This window comes from Chiloscyllium plagiosum, unplaced genomic scaffold, assembly GCF_037043375.1.
Source record: "Chiloscyllium plagiosum isolate Xiang-an unplaced genomic scaffold, Cpla_swu_hap1 HiC_scaffold_6, whole genome shotgun sequence".
Classification (NCBI taxonomy): domain Eukaryota; kingdom Metazoa; phylum Chordata; class Chondrichthyes; order Orectolobiformes; family Hemiscylliidae; genus Chiloscyllium; species Chiloscyllium plagiosum.
In genome coordinates, this window is record NW_028270144.1 from 130,755,106 (window position 1) to 130,778,115 (window position 23,010).

Here is a 23,010-nt window from a genome sequence, read left to right on the forward strand (position 1 = left end):
AAAAGTACAACACAGAACAGGCCCTTCAGCCCATGATGTTGCGCCGAGGATTAATCTTTATCTAAAATAAAATAACCTAATTTACGGACCTCTCAATCCAGTGCTGTCCCTATCGCTTAAATGTCCCTAATGACTCAGCTTCCACCACCACCACTGCTGGCAACGCAATCCATGCGTTCCCAACTCTGTAAAGAGCCTACCTCTGATGTCTCCTCTATACCTTTCTCCTAACATTTTAAAACTATGACCCTTCCTCGCAGTCAATCCTACCCTGGGGAAAAGTCTCTGGCTATCGACTCTATCCATGCCTGTTATTACCTTGTACATCTTGATCAGATCACCTCTCTTCCTCTTCTCCAAAGATAAGTCAGATTATAGTAAACCACTTTTCGTAACACAAGCCCTGAAGTCTGGCAGCATCTTGGGAAACCTTCTTTGCACCCTTTCCACAGTCTCTGTATCTTTCTTATAATAGGGCGACCAGAACTGGACGCAATATTCCAAGTGTGGTCTCACCAAAGTTTGTAGAGCTGCAGAAAAACCTCACAGTTCTTAAACTCTATCCCCCTGTTAATGAAAGCCAAAACACCATATGCTTTCTTAGCAACCCTATCCACTTGGGTGGTAACTTTGAGTGATCTATGCACTTGAACACCACGATCCCGCTGTTATTACACACTGCCAAAAATCTTGTCTTTAATGCTATATTCAGATTCAAGTTCGACCTTCCAAAATGCGTCGCTTTGCATTTATCCAGTTTTCACTCTGTCTACCATTTCTCAGTACGCCACCCACACCCTCCACCTCCTCCAAGACTTCCGTTTCCCCGGCCCCCAACGCCTCATCTTCACCATGGATATCCAATCCCTCTACACCTCCATCCGCCATGACCAGGGCCTCCAAGCCCTCCGTTTTCTCCTCTCCAGACGTCCCCAACAGTACCCTTCCACCGACACTCTCATTCGTTTGGCCGAACTGGTCCTCACCCTTAACAATTTCTCCTTTGAATCCTCCCACTTCCTCCAGACCAAAGGGGTAGCCATGGGCACACGTATGGGCCCCAGCTAGGCCTGTCTCTTTGTTGGCTACGTAGAACAGTTGATCTTCCGTAATTACACCGGCACCACTCCCCACCTCTTCCTCCGCTACATTGATGACTGCATCGGCGCCACCTCGTGCTCCCGCGAGGAGGTTGAGCAATTCATCAACTTCACCAACACATTCCACCCTGACCTTAAATTTACCTGGACCATCTCTGACACCTCCCTCCCTTTCCTGGCCCTCTCCATCTCCATTAATAACGACCGACTTGACACTGACAACCCACCGACTCCCACAGCTACCTGGATTACACCTCTTCCCACCCTACCTCCTGCAAAAATGCCATCCCGTATTCCCAATTCCTCCGCCTCTGCTGTATCTGCTCCCAGGAGGACCAGTTCCACCACAGAATGCACCAGATGGCCTCCTTTTTTAGAGACCGCAATTTCCCTTCCCACGTGGTTAAAGATGCCCTCCAACACATCTCATCCACATCCCGCACCTCCGCCCTTAGACCCCACCCCTCCAACCGTAACAAGGACAGAACGCCCCTGGTGCTCACCTTCCACCCTACTAACCTTTGCATAAACCAAATCATCCGCCGACATTTCCGCCACCTCCAAACAGACCCCACCACCAGGGATATATTTTCCTCCCCTCCGCTTTCCACAAAGACCGTTCCCTCTGTGACTACCTGGTCAGGCCCACACCCCCCTACAACCCACTCTCCCATCCTGGCACCTTCCCCTCCCACCGCAGGAACTGTAAAACCTGCGCCCACACCTCCTCCCACATCTCTATCCAAGTCCCTAAAGGAGCCTTCCACATCCATCAAAGTTTTACTTGCGCAACCACTAATATCATTTATGATATCCGTTGATCCTGATGCGGTCTCCTCTACATTGGGGAGACTGGGCGCCTCCTAGCAGAGCCCTTTAGGGAACATCTCCGGGACACCCGCACCAATCAACCACACCGCCCCGTGGCCCAACATTTCAACTCTCCTTCCCACTCTGCTGAGGACAAGGAGGTGCTGGGCCTCCTTCACCGCCGCTCCCTCACCACCAGACGCCTGGAGGAAGAACGCCTCATCTTCCGCCTCGGAACACTTCAACCCCAGGGCATCAATGTGGACTTCAACAGTTTCCTCATTTCCCCTTCCCCCACCTCACCCTAGTTCCAAACTTCCAGCTCAGCACTGTCCCCATGACTTGTCCGGACTTGTCCTACCTGTCTATCTCCTTTTCCACCTATCCATTCCACCCTCTCCTCCCTGACCTATCACCTTCATCCCCTCCCCCACTCACCCATTGTACTCTATGCTCCTTTCTCCCCACCCCCACCCTCCTCTAGGTTATCTCTCCACGCTTCAGGCTCACTGCCTTATTCCTGATGAAGGGCTTTTGCCCGAAACGTCGATTTCGAAGCTCCTTGGATGCTGCCTGAACAGCTGTGCTCTTCCAGCACCACTAATCCAGAATCTGGTTTCCTGCAATAGCCTTCAATACTATCGACGTCACCTCCAAACGTTTTGTTGTCTGCATATTTACTAATCCATCCCTCAACCTCCTCATCCAAGTCATTTATAAAAACTACAAGTACACCATATCCATATACATCATATCCACCACCCGACCTTTGCAATGCTCTAGTATGACTCCAGTCGAGAGTAAGTAAGCAAATATGATTGCCAGCGGCTTAGCAACCTCCTTGCTCACTTCGGAGCAACCTAGGATAAATCTGGTCTGGCCCTGGCGACTTATCAATCTTAACTTTTGCCAAAATTTCCAGCACATCAACTTCTTCAATCTTGATCTGTTCAAGCCTGTTTCCCCACTCCTCAAAAGCTCTCATTCACAACATGGTCCCTTAGTGAAAACACAAGCAAAAAACTCATTTAGGGTTTTCCCTATCTGCTCAGACTGTGTACAAGTTCCCTACGCAACCTCTGACTAGCCCTACCTTCTCCCTGATCATTGTTATTCCTCATGTATGAGTAAAATGCTTTTGGGTTCTCCCTAATCCAACCCGCCAAGCCTTTTTTGTGCCCCCTCCTGGCTGTCCTCAGTCCATTTCTGAGCTACTTTGTAGGAGGCCTGTAACCCTTTAAAGCTGTGCTAGATCCTTCCTTCCTCCACCTTACGTAAACTGCCTTCTTCCTTTTGCTGAGAAGCTCTTCTGTTTTTGTCATCCAAGGCTCCTTAATCTTACCCCTTCTTGCCTGTCTCGAGAACAAATTTCTGCATCACTCACGACAACTGTTCCTTAAACAATCTCCACATGTCTGTTGTGTCCTTTCTGTGGAACAATTGCTCCCAATTTCACAACTCCTGTCAGAGAGCATCATAATTTCCTTTTCCCCAATTAAATATCTTCCCTTGGTAACTACTCCTTTCCCTTTCCAAGGATATGGTAAATGTGAGGCAGTTGTGGTCACTGTCACCAAAGTGTTCTCCTACCTTGCGATCTGACACCTGTTCTGGCTCATTGCTGAGCACCAAATCCAAAATGGCGCCTCCCCTTGTTGGACTATCTCCATACTGAGTAAGGAAGCCCTCCTGAACACCTGACAAAAACTGCTCCATCCAAACCATCTGCACTATGGAAGTCCCAGTCAATAGTGAAAAAATTGAAGTCACCTTAACAGCCTTGCTACATCTGCATTTTTCCAAAATCTGCCCATGAGTGCTTCAATCTCTGTACTGCTATTAGGGGGTCTGTAGAAAACCCTCAATGAAGTGGCTGTTCCCTAGATGTTTCTAGCTTTCACCCATACTGACTCAGAAGACAAACCTTCCTGGACAACTATCATTACTGTAGCTGTGATGCACACTCTGATTAGCAACGCTACAACCACCCTCCTTCTTTTTAAACTTTCTAAAGCCTGGAATATCTGGCAACCATTCCTGCCCCTGTGGAAGCCATGTCTCCATTATGGCCACAACATCATAGTCCCAAGTACTGATCCATGCTGTAAGTTCACCACTCTTATTTCTGACACTACTTGTGTTAAAGCAGACACACCTTAACCGATCCCTGTGTTTCACCACATGAAAAACCTCCCTGATAGATTTACTACATTCCCCCTCCACCAAACTAGTTGAAATCCACCTGAACCACATGCGGAAATCTCCCACCCAATACATTTGTGCCCCTCCAGTTCAGGTGCAATCTGTCCTTCATGTACAGGTCCCACCTTCCCCAGAAGGCATCCCAATGGTTTACGTATTTGAAACCCTCCCTCCTGCACCAGCTGCCTATTGCTCACCTCACTATCTCGTTGCACTGATAGCAAACCTGAGAGCACTACTCAACTTGTCCTGCTCTTCAGCTTCCACCCTAGCTCTCTGTAGCCCCTTTTCGGATCCTCAATCCTTTTCCTGGCTATATCATTGGTACCAATATGTACCATGTTTTCTGGCTGCTTACCCTCCCCTTTCAGAATCTTGTACACCCGATCAGTGACAATTTTCCGGGACTCCTGTTCCTGACACACAATCTCCTGTTAATCCATCTAACTATTGAGTCCCCTACCGTTAGCATTTTTCTATATTTTATTTCCCCCCTTTCCCTTCTGATCCTCAGTGCCAGAGATCTGGCAACTATGTATCCTTGGTAGGCTGTCCACACCAGCAGTATCCAGGATGGTATACTTGTTGCTAAAGGCAGTGGCCACAGGAGATCCTGCTCTGTCTGTCGCTTCTCTTTCCTCCCTCTGACAGTAACCCAGCTGTCCTTATCCTGTGTCTGTGGAGTGACCCCCTCAATTTCTCCCTTAGCCTCCTGGATGATCTGCAGTTTGTCCAGCTCCAGTTCCCTAACTGTTTTCGAGGAGCTGGAGTTGGGTGCACTTCCCGCAGATGTGGCCAGTGGAGAAGTGTCGTGTCTTTCACCTGCCACATTCTCCTGGAGGAACATGCAACTGCCTTATCATCCATACCCTGCTAATCTGAAAGCCCACACAGGACTAAACAAGGAAGAGGGGGGAAAAAAAAGAAAATCTGAAGAACTCAGATTAGACGCTTATTAATGTTAGAGGTGGGTGGGAGGGAGACCCTGCTGTCTCTGGCTTAGATCTCACCCACTCTTTTTAAAAAAAGAAACGTGCCCTTCCCAGCAGCCCTCTCTTCTCTCTGCCCTATCTCCTTGCCACTCTGTAAAACTTGGAGCTTCCTACTCTCCAATGAAAAACATCACAGCCTATTCAGCCTCTCCTTATAATTCAAACCCTCCAATGAGCTGGTAAATCTTTTTCTGAGCCCTCTCCAGTTTAATATCCTTCCTATAATTAGGTGACCAGAACTGGACACTGTACTGTAGAAGAGGTCTAATCAGTGTCCTATACAACCTCAACGTAATGTCCTAACTCCTACACTTAATGGTCTGAGTAATGAAGGCAAGTATGGTAAATGCCTTAACCACCCCATTTACATGAGATGCAACCTTCCAAGAATTGTGCTCCTGGACCCCTAGGTCTCTGTTCTATAACACTGTCCAAGGCCCTACTTCTAACTGTACAAGTTGTTAATATTCTTTAATGCTATACAATTATCTAATTGCCCGATAGGGATCGGTGCTGAGATCCCTGCCATTTGTAATATGCTTAAATGACTTGGAGGATATTGAAGGTGGCCTGATCAGTAAACTTGTGGATGACACAGATTGGGGGAGCTGCGGATAGTGAGGATTGCCAGAAGGTATGACAGGACAGAATACTCTAGGAAATGGATGGAGAAAAGGCAGATGATGGTTTTCCAGGTTAGAAATGTTAATTGCTAGGGAATGTAGGTTAAAGGTAATAAAGTGGTAAGATTAAAGGAGATGTGAGAGGCAAGTTTTTTTAGAGGGATGTAAGTGCCTTAAATGTGTTGCCAGAAGAGGTGATGGAGGTGAATGTGGTAGCAAAATTCAAGGAGTATCTTGACTGATATATGAAAATGTAGGGAACCGAGGGTTTTTTAGATTAGATTAGATTACTTACAGTGTGGAAACAGGCCCTTCGGCCCAACAAGTCCACACCGACCCGCCGAAGCGTAACCCACCCATACCCCTACATTTACCCCTTTACCTAACATTACGGGCAATTTAGCATGGCCAATTCACCTAACCTACACATCTTTGGACTGTGGGAGGAAACCGGAGCACCCAGAGGAAACCCACACAGACACGGGGAGAATGTGCAAACTCCACACAGTCAGTCGCCTGAGTCGGGAATTGAACCCAGGTCTCTGGCGTTGTGAGGCAGCAGTGCTAACCACTGTGCCACCGTGCCGCCCGAATTATGGACCATGTAGAGGTGAAAGGTTTTCAGTTCAGAAAGGCATCATTTGTCTGCACAGTCTTGGTGGGCCAAAGGGCCTGTTCTTCTGCTGTACTGTTCTTTATTCCATTCTTGAGATTTTATAGCACTTCCTGAATAATCAATGAGTCATACAGATGCTTTTGCCTTGTAAACCATTTTTGAATTTCCAAGGAATTTGAGTCCGTAGACCTGTCAGCCGATTGGTGCCTTACTGTTCTGAAGTAAAAAGTCATGTTAGTCATTTGCAATAAATTTGGAATTATTGTTTGTTCTAATGAGTGACAGAAGAACACCAAGATGTTTAGATAATCTGCTGCAAATGTTGTCAGTCACTTAAAGTCAAGAGTGTGGTGCTGAAAAAGCAGCCTGACCTGCTGTGCTTTTCCAGCACCACACTCTGCTCTGATGCAGTCCTCACTTTCTCCTGGTCATTTTGAAAGGACAAGTTAAATGTCTGTGCAGTTTGTGCACCAATTGATGACTAATTTGTGCATTGCTTTCCTGCGGTGATGGATCAACTTGTCTTTCAGGCACAGATCACGATGAAGGTGATCCAGGGTCTGTACAGTGGCGTTACCACTGTCGAACTAGATACTCTAGCAGCAGAAACAGCTGCTACAATGACCACCAAGCATCCTGACTATGCCATTCTTGCTGCAAGGATTGCAGTCTCCAACCTCCACAAAGAAACCAAAAAGGTTTTCTCTGGTGAGTAATATTTGAGAGAACTTGCGATAGAATGATTGACCAAATGTGCAGGCCAATGTCATATTGACAGTTGATTTTGTAATGACTCTTGATTCTATCAATCAGATATCTAGGCAAGTTGGTGGAGTGGATGGGTAGGTGGCAGACAAATTTCAATGTCGAGTAGCATTAGGGTGACTAGATGACTCTGGTTAGCACTGTTGCCTCTCAGTAACAGGGACTCTGATTCATTTCTGTGTGGCTGTCTGTGTGCAATTTGCACATTCTTCCTGTGTCTGCATGAGTTTCCTCCCATAGTCCAACAACGTGCAGGCTAGGTGCCTCGCAGCACCAGGGTCCCAGGTTAGATTCCAACCTTTGGCAACTGTCTGTGTGGAGTTAGCACATTCTTCCCATGCCTGCGTGTGTTTCCTCTAAGTGCTCTGGTTTCCTTCCACAGTCCAAAGATGTGCAAATCTTTGCAATGAATTGGTCATGCTAAATTGCTCATAGTGTGAGGTGCATTACTCAAAGGCAAATGGGTCTGGGTGGGTTCTCTTTGGAGGGCTGGTGTGGACTGGTTGGGCCGAAGGGCCTGTTCCACACTGTAGGCAATCTAATCTAATCTAACAATACAAAAAAAGGATACAATTCCAAGGGAAGTGCAGGAGCAGAAGGACCTGGATATATATGTGCACAGATGATTGAGAGTAGCAGGATGACTGGAGAGACAACAAGTGAAGCATCAGAATCCTCTGGTTTAGTAGAGGCATAGAGAATAGGAGCAAGCCCATCCACCCACCTGGAGTATTGTATATAGTTTTGGGTGCCACATCATAGGAAATGTTTGAATGAACGAAAGACAATACAGCCCCCTCAGGAACAGGCCCCTCAGCCCTCCAGGCCTGTACAGGCACGACTTCCCCTTCCATGATTGAATGGCGGAGTGGACTCGATGGGTCGAATGGCCTTACTTCCACTCCTATGTCTTATGGTCTTCCATACTAATGCTGTGTTCACACAGAATCTGTATACCTCTATTACCTTCCTAATCATGTATTTGTCCAGGGGCTTCTTGAATGCTGCTGTTGACTGCTTTTACAACCACCTCTGGCAGCATGGTCCAGGCAGTTGCCACCCTTTGCATTGGAGAGAGTGTAGAAGTGATTTACAAGAATGGTTCCAGGAATGAGAAGGTTTAGCCATGAGGTTAGATTAGGTTAACACCCCTCTTTGCTTGATAACTTTTTTTTTCTTTTGCAGAGGTCATGGAAGATTTGTATAACTATGTGAACCCTCTTACTAACTCTCATTCACCCATGATTTCCAAAGAAACATTGGAGATTGTACTGGAAAACAAAGATGTAAGTGCTTTCTTACTCAGGGTTTGGTGGGGTGTAATTCTAACTCCCTTGTGTACACTGAAGGTGCTAATGTTATAATGTTGAGATGTTTTGACAAGAACCAGGATTGATCCAGGATCTAGGCTAATTGCAGTAGGTGTACTCGAGATGCAGCAACTGGCCTCAGTACCCTTTGGTTCAGGAAATCTAAATCCCTGATCCCTGTACATCCATCTATAGATTCCCTTATAGGCAGGGCAATATTGTAATGTTTACTGACTAGTAATGTTTGATGCTCAGGACTTATCTGAATGGGTGAGGTGTCTTTGGGATTAGCTGAATAACAGATTTCTTCTAAAGTGATGCTTTGCTTTTCTTTTCATTTAGCGCCTGAATTCTGCCATTATCTATGACCGGGACTTCTCATATAATTACTTCGGATTCAAGGTGAGCTGGTTGATGAGGTGGTGTTCACTTTATGTTAATACCTTTATGTTGGCTTACGTTTGCATTATTTTTTCACAGACACTGGAGCGTTCCTATCTTTTAAAGATCAATGGGAAAGGTATGTTTAATTTGCTGTTAATTCTTGGTGTAGGATAGCGGAGATTGGATATCTCACTGGATCCCTTGCTGAAGAAATGTCAGCTGAGAGGAGTCAGCAATTCTCTTCATAACCATTATTTCAATCCTTAATTGGTAGAGCAAGGACAAAATACCACAGATGCTGGAAATCTGAAATAGAGAATGTTGGATAAACCCAGCAGGTCTGACAGCATTGATGGGAAAGAAAGTTCTGAAGAAGTCACCGTGGAACTTGTTTTTCTCTCTCCTCAGATGCTGCCAGACCTGCTAAGTTTATCCTGCATTGTATTTAGACCATAAAACATTGGAGTGGAAGTAAGGCTATTCGGCCCATCGAGTCCAGTCCGCTATTTAATTATGGCTAATGGGTATTTCGACTCCACTCAACCACAAGTGGAGTTGAAATTTGTTCCTTCACTGCAGAGACTTGATCTCTGAATATTCGTAGTTTATGAACATATGAGGCAAGAGTATGCTGCTCAGCCTGTCAAATCTCTCTTTCTCCCCACCCCATCACCATTCAATAAAATCACGGATGACTGGGTAACTCCATATTTCTCTTACCCCAGATAACATTATCTTGCTTATCAAGAATCTCTGTCCATATTCCAAGTATTAAAGACTCTGCTTCCATTGCATTTTGAGGATGAGTTCTAAAGGTGCTCAACCCTCTGAAATTTTTTTTCCTTGTCACGTTTTGTTTAAATGGGTGACTCTTCATTTTTAAGCAAGAAGAAATATCCTTTCCACATCTACCCTGTCAAGGCCCCTTAGGATGTTAATTAGTGTCCTTTTGTTTCTAGGATTTGGCTCAGCATTGAGCAGAGAATGGAGTGGTGGTTTAACTCTCTCCTTTCTTTTTAGTGATATTTAATCTTTATGACCCTGAACTGGTAGGAAAATAGATTCATTCCTTACTGAACTGGTTACAGTGTTCTAATGAAATGCTGACCAGCATCACTTTGGTTGATTGACTTTTCTTGTGGCTTGGTTTGTGATAGGCGTTTCGGGTATCCATTGTGTATAGGAATTGACTTGAGGATGTTTGGCTGATACAGTCCATTAGTGTAGCACAGCTGTTTCCCGCACTCACCCCATGATGTGATTTAGTGCTGAACTCAATTCAGTGCAGTAGCCCTTGAAAAGTGAGGGGTCTTTTGAGTTAGCCTGAACCTGTTGTGTCCCTAAGAATCCTCGCAGTCTCATAGTAGTGTTGGATTCAGGTTCATTCTATATGTACTGATAAGATGCTATGTTGTGCTTGACATGGATTCTTGTTTCTCAGTGGCAGAACGGCCTCAGCACATGCTCATGAGGGTTGCTGTTGGGATCCACAAACGTGATATTGATGCTGCCATTGAAACATACAACCTGCTGTCTGAGAAGTGGTTTACTCATGCTTCTCCTACCCTGTTCAATGCTGGTACCAACAGACCTCAACTCTCAAGGTATGGAGCTGTCCTCAGCTTTACTCCCCATTGTTTCTAAAGGTTGAATTTTCTTTAAGGCACTTTCTTCTCGTCTTTGCACTTATTATCATTGATACCCAGCCTCATTAACTTCTGAGGTTGGAGTCAGAATAATTATTTAGAAGCTCCTCAGTACGTTCCTCTACTTCCCCTTCCTCTAGTCTGTGAGCTTTACTGAAGTGACCTTCATGCTGTTTTACTTTGTCTGATGTTTTCTAATCCTGAGGTGTCTTGGGCAATAGAGGAACTGAACCAGGGCATTTTGGTCAAATAATACTTAATGAGACTGCAGTTCATTATTAGCTTTTGAATGCTTCAGAGTCTTGCAAGATAATTGAGCATGTTAATGTGACCAAACATTACTATGGAAAGGTCATACAATATTCAACAGACCCATCGTCTTACTGAGTACCTTCAGTTGTTAAACATAATTGAGGGAATTACACTTTCACGTTGAGTTTGTGACTCCAAGTCCATGACAATGTGAATCCTAACTGCTTTCTGAAATGGTCTGGCAAAACCTCAATTATACTAAATTATTAAAATAAAAATGATACTGTGGGGAAACTAGGAATCATCTTGTGCTTTATAGCTTTATCTGTGACATCCACATCCCAGGAATGATTGAAAAAGAATAAGCCACTTACTTAGTCAAACATGTTGTGTGGATCGTTTTGAATAGAGTTGGCAGCTTCCCTTCCTTGAAGGCAGTCAATAAAGTTTTCATTAAGCTATTTTCAGAGTTACGTTTACTGATTGTCCACAAGTTTGCTCTTGGGAAAAATTCAGTAAATTATCTTGTCTGTGAATACTATCATTGCTTGCTTCCAGCCTCCCATCACTACTGCTATGATTATTTTTCTTATTTCTTCTAACACCTTTATTAGGAGACTTTGCTTTCCTCCATCAATCTTCCCTGTTTGAATCAAAGCTCAGTGTTGAGCAGCAGCAATTCCTGATTCATCCTGGGGAAGGATAGTTTAGTGCTTATTTAACTGTGCAAGCAATCCAGTATTTTGGATGAATGCACTGGAGGCAAGTTTCTAAATCATGCCACAGCAGCTGGGAAAATTAAATTCAATAAGTCGATATAGAATAAAATGCCAGTCTCATTGTTTATGCTCGTGAAACTACCATACTGTCATAAACCCTACTAGTTTCACGTGTTCTTGTGACAAAGGAAGGCTGCTGTCCTTGCGTGGTCTATGTACATATGATTTCAAACCCACACCAATGTTGTTGACCTTTAACTGCCCTCTGAAAGGCCTTGCAAACCATTCAAATGTATCACACCACTTTAAAAAAAAAGACTGCATTGCAGGTATACAGGCAGTCCCTGTGTTGCAAATAGGTTTTGTTTTGGAATCTGTTTCTTAGTCAATTTCTTTGAGTCAGAACAAGTTGATGGACAATGTAAAGGAGCTGTTCATAAGTTAGGAGTGTTTGTAGGTCAGATGTTGGTAAATTCAGAGTCCCATACCTAGATTAGATGAACTGCTGTTTACCACCATCTCCAGCCCAACAAAGGTGGGCCTTCCCAATGACTTCCCCTCATCCTGTGAATGAGTGGTGGCTTGTGCAATGAATCCTTAGTAAGGAAGGGATGGATCCTCTCTGTTGACCCACTGAACTGACTTTGTCTTGCAGCTGTTTCCTGCTTGCCATGAAGGATGACAGCATTGAAGGGATTTATGACACCTTGAAGCAATGTGCTTTGATTTCCAAGTCTGCTGGTGGGATTGGTGTAGCTGTGAGTTGTATCCGAGCGACAGGAAGCTACATTGCTGGCGTGAGTACAGAGAGTACGGTTTGCACATTCAGCAGATGGGCAGTGGCCATTCATGCTGTGGGGAAGTGTTCAGCATTGTAATTACCACACAAACCTGCAATTGTGTGGTAATTACAATGCTCCTTGGTGTTTTTACTCAACTTCCTCCCACCCCGTCTTCATTTCTTTATCTCTTCTATTCCTTTCTCCTTCATTAGTTATTTTTTAACTTCCCCCTTAAATTTAGCTAAGATTTGTCCCAATTATTTGCTGTGGTAGCTAATTTAATATTCTCACTACCCTCTTGGTAAAGTGGGTTTCTCCTGAATTCCTGATTGGACATATTAGTAACTATCTTGTATGTGTAGCCATTTTTTTGATCTATATAATTAAACCTTTTTCTGCATCTATATTTATCAAACCCCTTCATAATGTGCCTCAATTTGATCACTCGCTTTAAACACGTCACTCTCTTGCCCTGATCCCCCTCCCTTGCTGTTCTGTTCATCGCAACATCACTTGGCATAAGCTGGTTATGAAAAGGAACAAAACAAATTAGGGAAGTGTTCAACTCCAAGAGGACTGATTTCAGTGATTGGACCAATTTGTGGGTGGCATGGTGACACAGTGGTTAGCACTGCTGCCTCACTGCGCCAGAGACCCGGGTTCAATTCCCGCCTCAAGCGACTGACTGTGTGGAGTTTGCACATTCTCCCCGTGTCTGCGTGGGTTTCCACCGGGTGCTCCAGTTTCCTCCCACAGTCCAAAAATGTGCAGGTTAGGTGAACTGGTCATGTTAAGTTGCCCGTAGTGTTAGGTGAAGGGGTAAAATGTCGGGAAATGGGTCTGGGTGGGTTGCGCTTCGGCGGGTCGGTGTGGACTTGTTGGGCGGAAGGGCCTGTTTCCACACTAAGTAATCTAATCTAAAAACTGCCTCTAGCCCTAGAACCCTTAAAGGTCCCTATGCTCCTCTAATTCTGGCCTTTTGTGTAAGCCTTGGCATATGAGCAATGCTACCACCAGGTGGGGCCATGGATACATGTGCAGTAAATCACCAGTGGCAGTATGATGTTGATTTAACTATTAATTTCATCCAGTGTTGCTCTAAACTAAATAATTCTGATTTTCATTGGTAGAGGGATCAAAGGTGGGGGAGGAGGGAGGGAGGTGTGTAGGAGAATTTTTGAACTCTTGTACTGGGATGCTGGAACTCGCTGCTTGAAAAGGTGGTTGAGTCAGAAGCTCAAGTAACAATTAAGCGATACTTATCTGTACAGAGGGATCAAGGTGGACATTTTTAATGTGGTGACCTGCTTCCTGTCTGAGATCACAAGTCCTGTGTAAATTTTTAATTTTAATTATTCCACCATTGGGTGATTTGGCTCTAAGTTATCAAATCAGGTTTCACTTCTTAATTCCTCCTACTTGGTGTCAAATGTTTGTTTGATAGCACTTTGTCAAGTGCCTCAATGATTCTCAAATTAGAGGGACTATATTAATATAACTTATTGATAATGACCTCTTATCATTTCAGACCAATGGAAACAGTAATGGTCTTGTCCCGATGTTGCGGGTTTACAATAACACAGCACGTTATGTGGACCAGGGTGGAAACAAGGTAATTGTTAATATACGAGGAGGTGACGTCCCTCTGGTATTGTTGACGGACTGTTAATGCAGAAACCCAGATAATGTTCTGGGGACCCACGTTCGAATCCTACCGTGGCGGACGGTGGAATTTGAATTCAATAAATGTCTGCAATTAAGAGTTTGAATGATGCCCTTGAATCATTCCTGATTGTTGGAAAAACCCTTCTGTTTCGCTTCAAGGAAGTGAAACTGCCATTCTTACCTGGTCTGGCCTACATGTGACTCTAGACCCACAGCAATGTGGTTGACTCCTAACTGTCCTCTGGGTAATTAAGGATGGGCAGTAAATGCTGGTCTAGTCAGTGGCATCTTTGTCCCATGAATAAATAAAGGAGAGAAAAAATGTCCTGCTATAGATATACAGTGCGAAAATGCAATACCCTAGATTCCAGAAAAACTGAAATTGGAACACCCTGCAGATCTGGCTGTATCTATGGAGTTGAAGCTTCAGCTTGGCAACCGTTCACTAGAACTGGAAGAATTTAAAGATGAAGTAGTTTAGAAGCAAGTACAAAATTTATAAAGGATGGAGAGAGAAGGACAAGTCTGTATTGGTAGCAGACAATCCTCCATTTAGAGCTGAAAATGTGTTGCTGGAAAAGCACAGCAGGTCAGGCAGCATCCAAGGAACAGGAGAATCGACGTTTCGGGCATAAGCCCTTCTTCAGCCCTTCTTAATCCTCCATTTTGAGTCATAGTCATAGAGATGTACAGCATGGAAACAGACCCTTCGGTCCAACCCCTCCATGCCGAACATATATCCCAACCCAATCTAGTCCCACCTGCTAGCACCCGGCCCATATCTCTCCAAACCCTTCCTATTCATACAACCATCCAAATGCCTCTTAAATGTTGCAATTGTACCCAGCCTGCACCACTACTTCTGGCAGCTCATTCCGCACACACACACCCTCTGTGTGAAAAGATTACCCCCGAGGTCTCTTATATTTTTCCCCTCTCACCCTAAACCTACACTCTCTAGTTCTGGACTCCCTGACCCCAGGGAAAAGACTTTGCCTTTTTACCCTATACATGCTCCTCATAATTTTGTAAACTTCCATAAGGTCACCCCTCAGCCTCCGACGCTCCAGGGAAAACAGCCCCAGCCTGTTCAGCCTCTCCCTATAGCTCAAATCCTCCAACCCTGGCAACATCCTTATAAATTTTTTCTGAACCCTTTCAAGTTTCACAACATCTTTCCGATAGGAAGGAGACCAGAATTGCATGCAATATTCCAACAGTGGCCTAACCAATGTCCTGTACAGCCGCAACATGACCTCCCAATCCCGTACTCTATACTCTGACCAATAAAGGAAAGCATGCCAAATGCTGCCTTCACTATCCTATCTACCTACGACTCCACTTTCAAGGAGCTGTGAACCTGGACTCCAAGGTCTCTTTGTTCAGCAACACTCCCTAGGACCTCACCATTAAGTGTCTCTGTCCTGCTAAGATTTGCTTTCTCAAAATGCAGCACCTCGCATTTATCTGAATTAAACTCCATCTGCCACTTCTCAGCCCATTGGCCCATCTGGTCCAGATCCTGTTGTAATCTGAGGTAACCTTCTTTGCTGTCCACTACACCTCCAATTTTGGTGTCATCTGCAAACTTACTAACTGTACCTGTTATGCTCGCATCCAAATCATTTATGTAAATGACAAAGTAGAGGACCCAGCACCGATCCTTGTGGCAGGCCTCCAGTCTGAAAAACAACCATCAGCACCCTCTGCCTTCTACCTTTGAGCTTGTTCTGTATCCAAATGGCTAGTTGTCCCTGTATTCAGTGAGATCTAACCTTGCTAATCAGTCTCCCATGGGGAACCTTGTCGAATGCCTTGCTGTAGTCCACATAGTTCACATCTACCACATGTAGGTTTGCTTACTGAGCTGGAAGGTTCGTTTCCAGACTCTTCGTATTTAGAATGGACAATTCAGGAGTGAGATAGGAGGTAACTTTTCTCTTGAATATTAGTGGAAATCTAGAAAACTTTCAAAAGTTTGGATGCTGGATGTCAGTTGAGATTTTCAGATAGTTGACAGACCTTTTGATGTTATGGGCGAAGGGCAGGGAAATGAAGTTGGACTGCAGTTTCAAGGGACTGAAAGCTAATTCCGGTGTAGGATTTAGAGGTAATGGACATAACACAAGAAAAAGGAGCAGTAGTAAGCCATTTAGCACTTTGATCATGGCTGGCCTGTTCTTTAACTCCACTGCCTGTCCCCCAGTCTACTTTTTCAATCAAAATTATATTTGAACTTTGATCATATCATGATTTGGCCTCCAATGCTCTGTGGAGAACCTTCTGAAGACTATTGACCCCAGAATGGAATAAAGCATCAGTTGTCTTCAGACCAGCATATTTATCTGTTCAGCTGTAGAAGGTGTTGTCACTCACTTATCAGAATCTACAGCCACAAGATACCAAGTTCAATCCAGAACTTGTTGACACCCTTAATGAATTCATATGGTTGGCCACTCTTGGACCTTCAGATTAAGTCATATCTCAAGCCCACATTTTGTCTAGAAACTTATTTGTGGAATGTTTGAATAATAGCTTCAATACTTTCAGTGACAACTGACCTGAGTTTGATTGGCTTTCTTGTCTTGTGCAGAGACCAGGGGCTTTTGCCATTTACCTGGAACCCTGGCACATGGATGTTTTTGACTTCTTGGATCTGAAGAAGAACACTGGGAAGGAGGAGCAGCGAGCTCGTGATCTATTTTATGCACTTTGGATTCCAGATCTCTTTATGAGACGTGTCGAGAACAACCAGGTAAAAAGCTAGTAATAAGTTGATGGAGAGGGGCCGCAAGTAGTGAGTACAGATGCAGGGGATAAGACAACTACTTGAATGTCTGTTAAGGAAAACATATTCCTGGATGGCTTTACCCTCTGGATGTACCACAGGGGTTTATGTGCTCTGAACTAGTTTTGAAAACTGACAATTATTTACACAGCATGCTCCCTCACAGCAAAGTGGGAGTGAGCTGATAATTGATTTTGATGATTTTAATTGAGAGAACAATATTAGGCAACATGGCACCACCTCCGTTTCTTGAATAGTGGCTTGTGACCTTCAAGATCCACTTTAAATGCCATGTGAAAGATGGCATGACCAGACGAAACAGTAGTTAGATTGGAACAGCTTTTGTCTGTGTTGAAGTGAATGGGCTCCTTTCATAATTGATTTTCACTTCACACTCACCACTCTGATTCTTGTAGGATTGGTCTTTGATGTGTCCCCATGATTGTCCGCGCCTCGATGAAACTTGGGGAGAAGAGTTTGAGACTCTGTATGAGAGGTAAGGAGATATTTCAAGTAGGAAAGATGGGGCGACCTGGGTTTAGAATGCAGCTATCTGAAACCTTGTTTTATGGCTGAGATGTGAGGAGCGTGCTGACTTGCACTCATTTCACTATTATGCACGTCATAACATAACCCCAGTTGATGTTAATGTTGAACAAACCCAATGCCAGAGTGAAACTTGGATTTTTTTTAATAGACTCTAATGTTTTTAAACTGTGGTAGTTAATGAACGCACTGGCCGATACTTCTGGAATTCTAATGAAGACTAAAGAGTTTACTAAGCAAGAATGAATGTAAACAAATAGACTTTTAGACATCTCCACACCGTGGCCCCAAGCTCTGTCTTATATGACTCTGTCATATTTTTAAAATTTGTTTGTGGGATGTGGGCATCACTGGTTGGATTAGCATTTAATGTCCATCCCTAGTTTCCCAGTGGGCATTTGAGTTAATCCTATTGTTATGGGTCTGCGGCCACGTGTAGGACAGACAAGGTAATAACAGCAATTTCTCTGAAAGAAGTTAGTGAACCAGATGGATTTTTATGGCAATCGGCAATGTTTTTTTTTTGCTCATTCGATTTTTAATTCCAGATTTTAAAAGAAACAATTGGGTTTTTAAAAATAAATTAGTTGAAATCGCACCATCTTTCCATCGTTTGCTGGGTTCCCAGAATATATCTGTTTCCTGTTTCTTCTATTCTACCCTGTGCAATCCTTCAAATTGTAGCCCACAAGCATTATTATTATCTAGCTTTCTCTTCTGGCAGATATGAGAAAGAAGGACGTGCGCGCAAGGTGGTGAAGGCACAACAGTTGTGGTATGCAATCATTGAGTCTCAGACTGAGACAGGAACTCCCTATATGCTGTATAAAGATGCCTGCAACAGGAAGAGTAACCAGCAGAATCTGGGTACCATCAAATGTAGCAATCTCTGCACTGAGATTGTGGAATATACCAGTAATAATGAAGTGAGTAAATGCACAAAAAGACATTGTCTTGTTGATTTTTGAAATACCAAGCTGCTACAGAGAACAGTTTGTAAAAAGCCACCACTGCAAGATTGTGTCTTTAATTAGCATTTCTGTTAATTGATACATTGAAGATTTAGAATGTTTATTACCAGCATTCTTCTGCTGTTTGGCAGAATATAGCAGTTAATTTATGCACAGCAAGATCTCTCACACAGTATTAAAATAATGACCAGGTAATTTTTATTCAGTGTTACTTAAAGGCTGTATATTAATCTGCAGTTGAACTCCCCTGCTCTGAGATCTAAACTGTGGAATCTTTTGCTTTTTGCAGATGAGGTGGGCAATGTCTCTCCTTAATATTGTATTAGTAAAACTGCACTTGCTCACTACTGTGGCTAAAGTGCCAGCCTGGATTATGAATTGAAGTCCCTGGAGTGACACTCTTCCCATGTAAACAAGATTAGGAGGCTATAGTGTTGCTTGCTGGTCCACACTGATAATCATGGGGTCAATTAACATTCAAGTAACACTTGCGCCAAACACCTACCAACAAGAGAGAATCTAACTAATGTATCTTAATGTTCAAAGCATCACCTTTGCTGAATTCCCTATTGTCAACACCTTGCGAGTTTATCATTGATCATAAACTAAAGTGGACTAGTCAAAAAAACTGTGGCTACAAGAGCATGTCAGGTCAGGAATTAGAATCATAGAATCCTACAGTGCAGAAGGAGGCCACTCAGCTCATTGTGTGCATTGACCCTCCAAAGGTCATTCTCTCCCATTCCAGTATCCCTGCATGGCTAACCCCTTCTAAAATCAAAGCACCCCAAGGAAACCCACACACAAGGAGAATGTGCAAACTCTACACGTAGTTGCCCAAGACTGGAATTGAATCCAGGTCCCTGGAATTGAGGCAGCCGTGCTAACCACTGTGCTGTGGCAGTGAGTAACTCACCTCCTGATTGCCCCACTGCCTATCCACCATTTGCAAGGCATAAGTCAAGAGTGATGGAATGGTGCCAGCCAGGTAAAACAGCCACATGATTGGCACCACATCCACACTCTCCACCACCGATGCTCTGTAGCAACAGTGTGTTCCATCTACAAGATGCACTGCAGCAATTTGCCAAGCCTGCTTCAACAGCACCTTTAAACATGCAATTTCCAGCACTTAAAAAGCTATTAGGATAGCTGATGAAATACAATACCACTTGCAAGTTTCTCTCCAGGCCCCCCACACCAACTGACTTGGAAATATATCTCACTGTTGCTGAGTCACAATCCTAGAAATTATTCCTGAACACTATGGATTCACCTGGACCACAGGGGCATGCAGAAGTTCAAAAGGCAGCTCACTGCTACTTTTGAGGATAATTAGAGATGGACTATAAATGCTGGCCTAGCTAGTGATACCTATATCTCCAGAACAACCAAAAACAAACTGTAGTATGGTATCAAAAACAGAAATTGCTGGAAAAACTCAGCAAGTCCGGCAGCATCTGTGGAGAGAAATCAGAATGAAAGTTTCTGGTCCAATGACCCTTCCTCAGAATTGCTAGAGGTCATATTTTTGCAAATATTCTGTTGCCTATGACATAACTCCATGACAAGAAGTCATGTTTTGCTAATTGTCTGCTCCAGAGTACTTCTGTTAATTTATGGTTAATGATTGGTGAAAACCTGATTATTAAAGGATTCTGGACTCCCCCAAAGGTGCAAAAGTTGAAGCCTTGTATTGGACTTCTGGTTTGTGTATCTGAAACACAATTACTAGTGTCTTGCTCATTATTGCTGAGAAAGTTATGTGTTTCTATGCTTTGTGATACTTTGAGGCCCTCACCATTTATTTGTTGTACTTGTTGTGGTTCTGTTCGCCGAGCTGGGAATTTGTTTTGCAGACGTTTCGCCCCCTGTCTAGGTGACATCCTCAGTACTTGGGAGTCTCCTGTGAAGCGCTTCTGTGATGTTTCCTCCGGCATTTATAGTGGTCTAAATGCCGGAGGAAACATCACAGAAGCGCTTCACAGGAGGCTCCCAAGCACTGAGGATGTCACCTAGACAGGGGAAGAAACGACTGCAACACAAATTCCCAGCTCGGCGAACAGAACCACAACAACGAGCACCCGAGCTACAAATCTTCTCAAACTTTGAACATTTGGTGTATTTTTTTGTTGGCAGGTTGCAGTTTGTAACTTGGCTTCTCTGGCATTAAATATGTACGTCACTGCTGATCGTACTTATGACTTCAACAAACTAGCAGAGGTAACACGTGTAGTAGTTCGAAACCTGAACAAAATCATTGAAGTGAACTACTATCCAGTTCCAGAGGTAAGCACTGGGGGTGAGGGCCAAGGTAAGTGAGGCGTTTCAGTGGTTAAATAATGGAGCAAAACATTTTAGTGGATTGCGGGGGGATTGTCTGTGTCTGAAAGGGTAATGGAAGCAGATACTTATCATGTTAGATGTGCTTCTGAAGTACTGTGACTTCAAGGGGCTAGGAATCAAAAGCTGGGAGTGGCTAGTTATATAGACAGCACAGGCATGACACTTCTGAAATCTGTAAATTTTCTATTGTTTCAGAGGTTGATCTATGAAAGAGGATTTGTATTTGGGTTGCATGTATTTTCCTCTTAAATAAAGCGATTGACTAGGTCTTGGATATTAGCACAGGAGTATTTGTACTTGTGAGCATTGAGACTGCTGGGGTCTGAAGCAGTTCTGATGTAAAAATAACATGGCTTGAGATGAGTGTTTAACCTGTTGACCATTTCCACTTTGTTTTAGGCGGAATATTCTAATAAAAAGCATCGGCCAATAGGAATTGGAGTTCAGGGGCTTGCAGATGCCTTCATCCTGATGCGTTACCCCTTTGAAAGTGAAGAAGCTCAGAAACTCAACATTCAGATCTTTGAGACTATTTACTATGCAGCACTGGATGCAAGTTGTGACCTGGCCAAAGAACTGGGCCCTTATGAGAGTTATCAGGGCTGTCCTGTCAGCAAGGGGGTAAGTGGTTGTATTGAAGCTGAGCACAAAGCGTTTCTGGTGTCTCAAAGAATCATGTAGTACAGAAGAGACGCTTTGGTCTTTCAAGTCTGCACTGACCAAAGTTCTATACCTATAATCTTGTTGAGGCTCCACATTCTACGGTCTGTGCTTTTAAGTTTCCCTGCTATTTATCTTTACTCTATTCTCATAACCACTGTGGTTCCTGACACCTTGGGTTTTATTCATTTGTGTTTGGTTTGGGCATTACAGGAGTCACTTTCAGTTTGTTGCTTATCCCTAGTTGCCCTGAGATGGCAGTGGTTAGCTGCCTAATAATTGAATGCCTTTCTAAAGGTGCCTATTGAGGAATTTGAGAATTTGTAACATTGACATTGGGTTGGACTCATAGGTAAGCCCAATCAAATAAGAGCCGCAAGTTCATTTTATAGAAGAATGAAGAGCTGGAATAATCAATTCAGCCCTTTGAGCCTGCTCTAGCATTTGAAAGATCATGGCCAATCTCATCTCTGTCTCAACTCTACTTTCCTCCCAATCTCAATGACCCTTCAACCCATCAAGAATTTAAGATCTATCTCCACGTTAAATTTACGGTGTCCTAGCATCCACTACACTCTGGGGTAGTGAAATCCATAAATTCATGATGCCTGAGAGAAGTAATTTGTTTTAATCTGTTTTAAATCTGCCACACCTTATTCTAAAACTGACCTCTCATTCTAGATTCTCATACGGGGGAACATTCTTACATCCATCAATCTCCTTAGCATGTTAGACCTCGATTAAATTTCCCTTCATTGTAGTAAACTCCAGAGAATAGAGATCTAAACTGCTCAATCTCCCTTCATAAGAAGAACCCCTGATCTGCAATCAATATAGTGAACCTCCTCTGAACTTCCTGTAATTCAACTACATCCTTCCTCAAGGTGACTAAAATTGTATGTAATACTCCAGGTGCACCTCGTGCCTTGTACAGTTGTAGCATCACTTCCCTACTTTTATACTCTCTTCATTTTTGCAATAAATGCCAAAATTTCATTTGCCTGTCTTATTACCAGCTGTACCTGCAAACTAGTTTTCTGTATGATTCGTGCATAGGACTCCCAGATCCCTCTACACTTAAGCATTCTGAACTTTCTCTCCATTTAAATGATAAGTTTCCTTTCTATTCCTCTCACCAAAATAAATAACCTCTCACTTATCCTCATTAAACTTCTGCTAAACTTTGACACCTTCACCCAACCTGTCCATATCTATATGTGAATTTCTTAGTTCTTTGCAACTTACTTTCCCACACATTTTAGGGTTGTCTGCAAATTTGGCTGTAGTATTTTCTATCCTTGCATCCAAGTCATTGATACAGATTATAAGTAGTTGGGGTCTGCGAACTGAACCCTATGGCACCCCACTCATTGTCTTGCTAGCTAGAAAAAGACAGTTCTATCCCAACTTTGCTTTTTATTGGGTGGCCAATCAACTTTCCAAGTGAATATTACCCCTAAACCCATGTGATCTTACCTTGTGTATTAATATTTTATGCAGTACCTTATCAAATGTTTCTAGAAATCCACATATGCTGTTTCTACAGGATCCACATGATCCATGATAATTGGCACATTGTAGAGTCAAAGAAAGTGTGGAAGCAGGCCATTTGGGACTTAAAATCCACACCAACCTGTCAAACAGCATCCCACCCAGACACTCCTCTCTTCTCTCTCGCCCCCACCCCAATCTTGGTAACCTTGCATTCGCAATGGTTGATCCACCTAACCTACACATCCCTCAACACTGTGGGTAATTTCCCATGGCCAATCCATCCAACCTGCACATCTTTGGACTGTGTGAGGAGACCGGAGTACCCAGAGGAAACCCATG

The 23,010-nt window shown here is 43.6% G+C and overlaps 1 protein-coding gene across 2 annotated transcripts in view; it reads left to right on the forward strand.

The window, feature by feature from the left end:
• rrm1 (ribonucleotide reductase M1 polypeptide) overlaps positions 1-23,010 on the forward strand; it is a 38,232-nt gene that overhangs the window by 7,974 nt on the left and 7,248 nt on the right. For both annotated transcript variants that reach the window (XM_043692567.2, XM_087988489.1), the window contains exons 3-14: positions 6,874-7,051; positions 8,294-8,394; positions 8,761-8,820; positions 8,899-8,938; positions 10,244-10,406; positions 12,075-12,216; positions 13,730-13,813; positions 16,460-16,621; positions 17,071-17,150; positions 17,925-18,126; positions 20,311-20,460; positions 20,917-21,138. In XM_043692567.2, coding sequence (XP_043548502.1) covers positions 6,874-7,051; positions 8,294-8,394; positions 8,761-8,820; positions 8,899-8,938; positions 10,244-10,406; positions 12,075-12,216; positions 13,730-13,813; positions 16,460-16,621; positions 17,071-17,150; positions 17,925-18,126; positions 20,311-20,460; positions 20,917-21,138 — 1,584 coding nt within the window. The remainder of the gene's footprint in view (positions 1-6,873; positions 7,052-8,293; positions 8,395-8,760; positions 8,821-8,898; positions 8,939-10,243; positions 10,407-12,074; positions 12,217-13,729; positions 13,814-16,459; positions 16,622-17,070; positions 17,151-17,924; positions 18,127-20,310; positions 20,461-20,916; positions 21,139-23,010) is intronic.